The sequence below is a fragment of the Beta vulgaris genome, chromosome 9 (genome assembly GCF_026745355.1).
Source record: "Beta vulgaris subsp. vulgaris cultivar EL10 chromosome 9, EL10.2, whole genome shotgun sequence".
Lineage (NCBI taxonomy): Eukaryota > Viridiplantae > Streptophyta > Magnoliopsida > Caryophyllales > Amaranthaceae > Beta > Beta vulgaris.
The window spans coordinates 47,783,804-47,795,205 of record NC_079210.1 but is presented as its reverse complement, the minus strand read 5'-3'; the positions used below and the strand labels follow the sequence as shown (position 1 = coordinate 47,795,205).

The following is an 11,402-nucleotide window of genomic DNA, read 5'->3' as shown; positions in this document are numbered from 1 at the left end:
ACACAAGGTGACCTATTTGAAAATACATATAGTTATTGGCGAATTTTCCTTGTTTCAAAAGTATTTCACATGTCCCTCTACATGCAAGATCATCGTAAAACAATTTTATATGAATATATAACCTCCGTCTCAGGAAGATCGAAACACTTATTAGGACACGTAGTTTAAGATGATAAATTATAGTGTGATCATTAAATGTTATTTTATTAAAAAAGTAGATGTGATAGGAGTTGGTCAATACTTTTTATTAGAATAAAAAGAAAGTTGGGTAAACTTTTTATTAGATGAAGGTAATATAACACAACTTTCAATGATAGGCAAAGTGTTCAACAAAAATGTTTTGGGTCTGGTTTGCATATGTGATATTAGAAATTGTGGTACTAGTCCATTAGCAAAGTCACATTAGACTAAGTAGGGTCCCTTGGCCCTACATAAAAATGAAAAAACGAACGTTTTTCTTTATAAAATTTTGAATTTTTCAATTTGTTCTTAAAATATTTAACCACTTATGACTTAACCCCAGTAAAAGTTCTCAAGATATTTTTGAACCCATTAAATATTATTTCTAGATCCGTCAAATACTATAATATAAACATTCTAATTAACCTTACTTGTCAAATTGTTACTATTAACCTTGTGTCGTTTTGTATTTTGAACTCCTAAAGATCACTAAAAGTTCATCTCTTTTTGTGAAGTGCGTTTAAAACCACGAAAAATCGATGTTTTACTAATCATTTCTATCTTAGGGGGCGTTTGGTTAGAGGGTTTCAAGAAAGGGAAAGGGAATTGAGTTCCTTGTTTCCCTTTGTGAGTGTTTGGTTAGTGTGTTTTTTCAAATCCTTTACCCCTTTTTCTTATTAGGATTACCCTCCTTTCCCTTAGATTGATTCTCCACCACTCCCAAGGTTTGGGATTACCCCATATCCCTCTACCATGAAATTATTATTATTATTATTATTATTATTATTATTTTATTATTTTATTTTATTTTTATTTTATTTTTTTTTATTTTTTTTGTTTTTATATTTTTATTTTTATTTTATTATTTTTTTTATTATTATTATTAATATTATTATTTATTATTTATTATTATTATTTAATGATTATTATTATTTATTATTATTAATATTACTATTTATTATTATTATTTATTTATTTTCATATTTATGATTATTATTTAATAATAATAATTATTGTTATTATTATTATTTTAATAATAATAATAATTTTCCAGTTTCTTTGATGTTCCTAACCAAACAACATTTTTAATCAAAGGGAAACCCTTTCCATTCCTCTTGTAACCCTTTCTCAAACCCTTTCCCTTTCCTCTTAACGAACCAAACGCCCTCTTAACTTCTTCCTTCTAGCTTACAATAAAAAAGAGAAGTCCCCTACCTTTATGAATTCAGGAACACCGCTGTAATAGAACAAAAGAATGAAATCTTTTGATTTCACAGACACTCACAATAATTAGTTGTCTCCTCTTTTTTATTGGCTCCAATTTTTAGGGCACGAAATCATCATTTCATTATAATACTGTAGAGATCATGCCATACCCTGCAGACAACTTATAGGCTCTTTTTGCCCAAGCTAGATATTGTTTCAGCTGTAAATTAATTTACCATATCCTTACATAAATCTAACTATATCTTTTATCCATATAAGTCACAAAAACAGTACAAAGTATAAAAAAGAAGATGAGAAATTTGAACATATATTGTTCCAAACACTTTTTTTTTAAGCAGATATTTCTCACAATACCTCAATCTTAATCATTAGGTTAAGACATTCTTGGTAATCTAACCATGTATATGATAGATATAGAAACTTTAGAAAAGTAATGTTGCATTCCTTTATGGTATTATAACAGAAAATTAGGCAAAATTGGCATCATCAACATAAATAAAGATGTGGGTGCACTCAACACCACCAACTTTGATTAGTAGCCAAAACACCACAAAATGTTGGCCTTGTTGCAGTAAGTGTCATAAATGACGTTAAAACTAACTTTGCATGCAACGTGGAATTCGTAACAATATTCTTCTCGATTTCCCCCTTTTTCTTTTTTATCCTATTTTTTCCTTAATTAGAAGCCTATATGTCATGTGATAATGTATCATGATAAGTTGGTTTTGGTATCATTTATGATACTCGCTGCATGACTACCAATAGTTTGTGGTTTTTGATTACTAGTCCAAGTTGGTAGTGTTGTATACCCCTGCCGACATAGTTTGTGGTGTTAAGGCCAATTTTGCCAAAATTATATTAATATGTTGGAAAGTAGGCTAGTTTTATATGATTATGAATTCTAATACAACTCTATTATTCAATAATCACGCTTAACTGGGTGTACTATTAATATAGTACATGAAAAACTAATTGTTTTATTCATGGCTCATTTGAAAAACTCCAAATAAACAAACTTTGCACGCAAAGACTCCGAAAGAGCTACAAATTATATGAACAAAAAAGTTGCCTTCGATATATTATGCTTTTTCACTCATAAACTAAGATTGATAGATTTTTTTTCTCCATTTTTTTCAATGGATAGGAACTTTTGCTTTTTCACTCTTAATAAGGAAAACATAAAAAAAACATAAAATAAAAGTATAAGAGAATTAACATAGTGGATCGGCCTATCATATAATGAAAATTCGCTAAATGAACCTATTTAAAAATACACCCGTAAATAAAAAATACTTGTTAAAGAAAAAGATTATATAAAATTTATGAAGATTTTTTTTTCTTTTTGGGCCCCCTTTCAAGAACCCGTAATAAGATTAATTTCCTCTGGGTTGTCCCCGCACAGGGCAACTCACCAGAGGCCGAACAAGCCCCAACCCCCTCCCCAACAATATTGAAATTTTGCTTCCATCAAGATTTGAACCTTGGTCTTCATGTGGAAGATAGGAAGTCATACCATTAGATCCAATGGTCCTTGGTAAATTCATGAAGAATTATTCAATGTTAAATTTATCCGTATGTCATGCATGTACATAAGGTATATATTACTCTTTTGTCTGTCATTAATGTTTCAAATAATACTATTTCAGGAAATGTATATATTTTCCTAAAAAGCATTTTATACCAAAAGTAAAAGTATTTTCAGGATATTTCATGTTGGGTTGAGTTATATATTTCCGGTCTTACCAAATTATAAGTTACTATATTTAATCTATCGGTATTATTTTAAAATTACTTTGTTATACTTCCTCCGTTTTTTATTATATATTACACTTTTCAAATCACGGACTCCTAGGTGATTTTTGGAGAGGAGAGAGATAGAGAGAATGAAAAACAAAAGGGCCCCATGTGAACATGTGATAGGAGAGAGATAAAGAGAAGTTATTACCCAAAATAAAAGTGTAACATCTAATTTAAAATTTTCTAAAATAGAAAGTGTAACATCTAAAAAAAACGGAGGAAGTACATATTTTTATTCTATCGGTAATATTTTAAAATTATTTTATTATACATACTTCTGCGAGCAACCTTTTCAACTAGAAATTTTAACTTTTTATATTAAATAATGTCAATCAAACAAACACTAAAAATATTCTTTAACCAATTTTTAATTCATATAATTCCCAACCGAAATGACCTACATAATTAGATTTGTTGATTTGTGTAACCTTTACCATACGTCTAGACCCATGTTTACGTCTAGGACCCATGTTTTAAGGTATTCTCACCGTTGCACGCTTTGTTGTTCAATAAAGTTTACAAGCACTGCTGTAAACTAGGACCCTAGCATCAGCATGTGTAACAATTTATGTCGATGAAATATGAAGTCAACTTAATGTAAGGAAATTTCGAGCATTGTTTTTGTTTAGTTAGTATATATATATATATATATATATATATATATAATATATATATATATATATATATATATATATATAATAATATATATATAATATAATATTATATATAATTATATATATATATATATATATATATATATATTACATAGTATTAAAATATGTGGACAAACATAGCATGCTACAATGTGTCACTATAGTATACCAACTCCGATCTGCTTGTGCACGAAAAGCAGAAAAAAAAAACTAAGTAATTTGTTGTTCCATGTACAAAAGAAAAAACTTTCATAGGTAAATCACCCAGATTAGATATATATTACTCTCTCCGTCTTATAATATAGTGCTTGTTTATTCATTAGACCTTCTTCAAAATATAACTTTAATCTTTAATATCTTCAATTTTGTATTAATAAAAATTATAAGAAATTGATATTATGAAAGTACATATTGAGCCAAATATAACAAGATCACACATGAGTAGGTTTTTTTGTATATATTAATGAGAATATTAGCTCAAAATTTTTAAAGTTTGACCCACTAAAAATGAAGTATGTATTATATTATGGAATAGAGGGAGTAATAAAATAGTAAAATAAATTAATATTTCTAGTGGGTAGTTTACCAGATGGGTAGATGTAACAAATTATCAAGAAAAAAAATCATGTAATATCCACTTCTATTATATTGAAATTGGATGTATTTTACATAATTATATATAAAGTACGTTATGAGATCAATGTATGAGTTTTTATAATTTACTAAGTTAGGTGATTTCAAAATAAGGATTTTATTTAATCTGTTTCCTTGAGAAATAATTAGGTAGTACTTTTCCAAGGATTACCTACCTTTTAGGTAGATTTATGCATTGTATCTTTTTCGATATAAACAAAATGTAAAAATGTAAAAATGATGTTTTTAGTTTTTCCGATCCAAAATATCCATGCCCTACCCTTGTGTTGAAATGCTGTTAGGAGATTGTTCCTCAAAATATAATCTAAGCTGCATAATATATGTCCTCCTTTAACCTAACAGTCATGGTAATGACATTATATTTACTTATTTTATGGCAAAAAAATATAAAATTATTCGTGAGACTTCAATCATCAACTTAAACTTTTGATTGAGTTGGTTCTCTGACATAGTGCGAGAGCCAACGTGACGTAAAGGTTACGAGTTCAAATCTCATCCACCCCTCCTTTGGAAGTGAAATATAACCACACTTTAAGCCTAATGGGCTCTCGCATGAGTGAACGAGATAGACTATTAAATAATTTCTTGAACTCCAACCAGCAACAAAATTTTGAAAGAACAAATATAACAGTGTTACAAGAATGACTCCTAGATGTGACTAGTGTACATAGAGAACAATTTTTTTTTTCAAAGAGGAAAAAAAGCTAGGCTCCTGTACTCCATATATAAAATCCTAACTCATCCATAGTTCCATACAGATTACAAAAAAGCACATCACTAAAAAAATATAGATTTGTGTATCATCAATAGTTACCAATACATGTAATGCAAATCCTTTTGAGTGATGTTTTAAAGATATTGGAGGTCTTGCAAATTATAACAAGAGACTCTATATTATGTTCCTAGGAACAAAAGCCTCCTTACATACCAAAATTCACTCCGTTGCACATGGTCCTTTGAGTTCTTTTCATGTACATAAGAGAACATTTTGATTTTCTAAAAAGATATGCACTAATAGAAGTAAAGAAAAAAAGAACAACTTTTATTCAACTATATCTATTTTCATATTTACCTACAAGTATGACAATTTTTTTTCCATGTTAACAATTAACAAATTACAACTAACATTAATCAGTTAGCTAGTGAAACAACAATATTACATTAAATCATGAAAACAAATTATATTTACAATGGCTCCTCTTTATATATTTTGGCATAAACGTCAATCCAAATCAATCTTGATTAGCAGCATTTATCTCCTTCATGACATACTTTGCATTCCCAGGAATTTTACAGAAATCATAAACAAACAAAGATTATCATTCTACTTTCGATAATATGAATAATTAATCAAAGATTATCAAAGAAATGTCAACTAAAATGGAGTTTTACATAAACGCACTTCTTTTAAGAGAAAGCTCCAAGAAGGCTCTTTAGTAGAGGAAGAATGTGGTGGAAAATGCAAAAAAAAAGTAGATGTATCTCAAAAGACATAGTACTACTCACTAAGTTAGTGATATCTCCTCCTTTTGAGAATGCTTTAGGAATCCACATGCAACTAACAACACCATCTAATGTTATAAAGTACTCCTTAGTAAAGCTTTGTTTTCTCCACAATCACTAATAATCTAATTAAATTAAGTAGTTTGATCCCTAACCTTTTTCCTTACTCGGAAAAAGATTTTGAAAACTTTAAATTTTTTGACGAGATTAGTAAGGTGAGTTGATATTCGAAAATACAAAAATTCTTTCCATCTTAAGTACAAAAGGATATATTCTTCTAAAGGTAATTTATGTCACTAAGAGTATCAATCTTTTTTTACATTATGAGTGTATAACATAAAGTCTCTTTATTGAAAGCACATAGTGAATTCTTAATCTAGGGTTTATTTAAAAAGTCTTTGTACTGCCCAACAAAGTCACAAGATGCCCACCTATTCTTGCTTGTTTTTTGATGAGCTAATTAAGTCACAAAATAAGACCATGACATTGAAGTTGATTTAAAAGAAATGCAATTATTCCCTAATCAACTTTCAACATCAGTATAAAATAGTAGAATGAGTATTAATTAATTATGTCCCTCATGAAAGTCGCCTAACATGAAAGAAAGTAATGATGTTGGAAGACAACTTCAGCTTTTCACTGTTGTGAGTAAATTTCAAATATGATGAAAAATGTGAGACATCTTTTCACACTAGAGATACGTCAATATGTGCACATTAATTGCTAGGTTTCATAATATGCAGCAATATAAGACATATATATACAGTATACACACACACGCACAAAATAGGATATATGCAGGAAAGTTGACATGGTTTTTGTTACTCTAATTACATTTCACATCAAGATTAATTAAAACAAGTGCAGATTGCAAAAAGGCAAAGCCATTGATTTTACTATGAATTTGAGGTATGTAATGGAAATCACGCAGCATCATTGCTCGTTTGACCATTATAAGTAGATAAGTGGGTGACCTCTTTCCTGTCTTTTTTTCTATCTCGACAGTCTCTTGGTAAAATTTTGATGATACTTTATCAAATGATAAAACCTATACATGCATCTTAATATATATATATATATATAGAGAGAGAGAGAGTAGTCATATTCTGATACTTGAACGTTCGTACTTATTGATTAACACAAACAATTGGTTACTCTTGTTCCTATGATTAGCATAGTACCTAAGCTTATGAGTTAATATATGACTATGTACTTAATGATACATCAAATGAATATCATGATTTTATAGCATTAATCTCTAACCTATGTAGCATGACAATAGTTGGATTTCGAAAACAAAAAGATTTTCGAAATGAGAAAACCTTAGTCCTAGAGGTTCCATTAGCACGGAAACAGCCAGAGTTCAAATTGGGGATCGGAGACCTCAAATAATCCTAGAATCTTTCATGCTTCATACCTTATTATATATGCCAAATTTGATGATTAACCATCATTAACCCTCATATAAATCAATTTTCCTTGGCTATGCTTAGTTTAAGCTAGATTTGATGGCATATATAAAATTATGTACAGGTCACTCCCTAGCTAATGAACTTATACCTTACTAAAGCATACATGTTCCTTATTATTTATCAAGTATTCTCTAATTAAGTGAGTACTTAAATCTATGCTCTAACTTATTGCTCACTTACACATGTATGAAAGGAAGAATTATTATTGATCCCTAATGATGCTTTCTTTAGTAATATGCATGCATGAAGGACAAATAAACAAAAGCTGGTATCTAAACCTCAATCTAATAAAAAGATTATGTACTAATTAATTAATTAAACTACATTTGCATTAATCATAACCGGCAAAGAAACAGATAAGAAGGAGCAAAAAGTATGCTTAGGAGATGATAAACAAAACATAATCAAATTCCACCAACAAATTAAAAGATTAACATTCATAAGCTCATTAAAAGAGAGAAAAAAAGCTAACATTCTTAATAAACAACTTATGAAACAAGAAGACAAACTCTGCAAAATCCATCAACAAAGCTAAGAAGATCACATATTAAATTGAAAGGACAAAGATCACATTATACACAACATACAGATCCCCAACAAAAGGCAACATTTAATTAAATTTCTAACACATTTGAGAGACAAGATCAAATAATTTTGGACATTGGAATTATTAACAAATTGGGTAATGTCTCTTATCTGTCCTTCATTGTCTTATACTCTAGCTTTATTAAGACAATTACAAAAACATAATATAATACTATTGCTTAATTTTTATTATTGTCATTATATGTCATACTATGAACATTTAGAGAAGAAACAATTCAATTGAACAAAAAGGATTAACTAACTAATTTAATACTTCCTCCGTTGCATAATAAGTGAAATACTTCTCGCTTTTATGTGAGAGTTTTTTTAGAGGAGTGTTTCACTTATTATGGAACGGAGGAAGTAACTTACACTAATCAAGGCCTTGGATGTGGGAAGAACTGCATACCAGGCAAAAAAGCATTGAAGCTAGGAGCAGAATATAGAGATGGATGGTGGTGGTAGAGTAAATTTGCACCAACAGCATTCGGTTGCGTGGCCGCCATGGTAGTGGCGGCCGTGATATTATATTGGTGGTTGTCTCCTGTGGCAACCGAAAGGCTATCATCACCGCGGCTAGCGGCCGCGGTGATGGGGCCTTGATCATAGAGAATCCCTTTAAAACTATGCCCTCCTATGCTAATTGAGGTTTGATAAGCATATTGATCCACCACATTGTCTTCTGAGCTCACTCGAATGCATCGAAATGTTGCTAAGGAGTTCACTTCTGCTGGAAAATTCCCTCCTTCTACACCTGAAATAATTGTCAACAAAAACCTAGCTAATGATGAAGCAATAACAACAAATTTATCTTCAAATTTTAGTATAAAAAAGGGTATATATGTATGTTTACTTATTTTCTTTGGAGCTAGCTAATGATGATGCAATTTATAACAACAAATTTATCTTCAAATTTTATTATGTATGTTTATTTATCTTCTTGGAGCTAGCTAATGATGAAGCAATTAATAACAACAAATTTATCTTCAAACTTTAGTAAAAAAATGAAAAAAGGGTATGTTTACTTATTTTCTTTGGAGCTAGCTAAAGATGAAGCAATTAATAACAACCAAATTTATCTTCAAATTTTAGTAAAAAAAACAAAAGGATATGTATGTTTACTTATTTTCTTTGGAGTTAAATAATGATGAAGCAACTAAAAAAAACAAATTTATCTTCAAATTTGAGTAAAAAAAGAGGGGAAAAAATGGGTATGTTTTTTTTTTTCTGTAGAGTAGAAATATATACATAGAAAAAAGAAGAAAACTTACATGATTATTAGGGTTTTGAGGGAACAGTGAAAGAATTTAAAAAAAAAAAAAACTAAAGCTTCCATTTCTTTAAGTGCAATTAAGATGAGGCTAGATCTAAGTATATATTTACTAGGTGATACTACCAAAGAAGAAAAAAAGAGAAAAATGTCTCATATGTAAGAATTTTGTCAAAAAAGAACAAAAGAAAATTCAAAGAAAGAGATAGATTGATAGAGAAATAAAGAAAGAAGGTACAATAATTAGGGTTTTACCGTTTACTCATGAATAATAATATTAAATAGTACTACTTCTCTACTTGTAAGAAATCATATCATAGCTACTAAAAATCACTGTTACTTAAACAGAAGAAAAAATGACCAATCTTTAACCTTTCTACATCATACACCCACAAAAATACACTATTCAGTATTCACCCAACAAAAACAAAGAAAAAAAGTGACAAAATTTACCAGTAGAAGTAGGGCTACTGTGATGATGATGATGAATGTTTGAAAGAGAAAGAGGAAGAAGATGATGATGATGATGTTGATTGTAATGATCAACAGTAGTAGTTGTAGAAAAGTGTTGTTGTTGTTGATGTTGTTGATGTTGTTGATGATGTTGTTGATGTTGTTGATGTTGTTTTAGCTGTTTATGACGCCTTCTAGCAACAGGAACCCAGGTGCTTTTAACATGAGTAGAACATTGAAAACCTCGGCTTTTACAGCAAGTTCTGCACCTCATATGTGTACAATCTCTCTTTGCTTTGTTTCCACAATCTTGACAACTTGTATTTGTACTACTACTTCCTCCACTTGAGGATTTCATCATCTAATTATCTAATAATCTAATAATATAAGTATGTAATTAACAACACTCTCTCCAACATAACCTTCCCACTAATAAGCTAATTTAATTAGCTAAGTAGCTATATATATATGTCTTCACTAGCTACTTAAATTAATCCACCATTTTATGTATGTTGAGATTCATCAATCAGCATGCATTATTTTATGTAAAAACGGATACGGATACGGATACAGATACAGATACAGATACAGATACGGAAACGAGTAACGCTATGGGGGTACAAGAGGAGTGGTGGTGTGATGGTGGTAGTAGGAGGAATAAGGGTTTATTTATCATTGAGTTGGGGAAATTTTGGGGAAATGGGGTGTGGGATAATATAAGATCTAAGATTTACTATTCTAAACTATTTAGAGGATAAGATTTATTGTGGGTTCTTTTTCCTTTTGTCTTTTGGGTAAAAAAAAATTGTGATGATCTATATAATTGTTAAATGTCTTACACTTATTATAATCTATATGATCTAATAAATTAGTACGATGTAAGAAATATTTTTGCTGTTTGAGGATTATGGGTGAGTTTCTTTTTGTGGGGAGCAGAAAAAATCTTACATATTTTTCAGTCATGATCTAAATAGTTGTGACTGAAATAGTAGTCATATTGAGTTATGATCATTTCTATATATCATGGTTAATAACTTAAGGTTATAGAATGAATGAAAGAGAAGAAGAAAGAAGATTTAGAGTTAAAAGCCATAAAATTACGCACAGTCTCCAAAGAGAAGGTGAACAAAAACGTACAGTACATACTCTTTTAGAACAGTAGTACATAAACTGAGGATTGTAGCTTTTGGCTTTGCTCTCTCTCTTCACTGTAGGATAATTTTTGCTTTAATTTGTTTGGTTTTGTCCTGTTTTTCCGGAAAAAGTCTGAGTGATTTTTCTCCTTTTACTTGACCCTACGTAGAGTGAGGGGGTGGAACACAAATATAGGGTTTGAAAATGAAAACGTGCCTCCATCTTTATTCCTCTTTCTTTTAACCTAAAGAAGGGTATGCTAATTGCTAAGTGTAACCCTTGAAATGTTGAGATAATTAAATAGTGGATCATGATGATTGATGGGTTGTTTGGCAATTGATAATTGGTGATCGGTTTGTAATTCGGTTGATTTGATCCGGGTTTTCAAATACCCGGTCCATTTTTTAAGTTATTGGGTATTTCGGGTCAGGTATCCGGAGATTTCCAATTCGGATCGGAATTTTTTTAATTTTG

At 29.8% G+C, this 11,402-nt stretch overlaps 1 protein-coding gene across 1 annotated transcript; it reads right to left on the bottom strand.

Moving 5' to 3' along the window:
• Positions 1 to 5,537: 5,537 nt before the first annotated feature.
• LOC104904295 (protein SHI RELATED SEQUENCE 3) lies at positions 5,538 to 10,805 on the bottom strand. The gene is made up of 2 exons (XM_010692508.4): positions 9,795 to 10,805; positions 5,538 to 8,825 (listed from the first exon to the last, which is right to left on the bottom strand). Exons 1-2 carry the CDS (start codon positions 10,153 to 10,155, stop codon positions 8,449 to 8,451), a joined length of 738 nt encoding a protein of 245 aa, XP_010690810.1. The 5' UTR covers positions 10,156 to 10,805; the 3' UTR covers positions 5,538 to 8,448.
• Between the last annotated feature and the right edge of the window lie 597 nt (positions 10,806 to 11,402).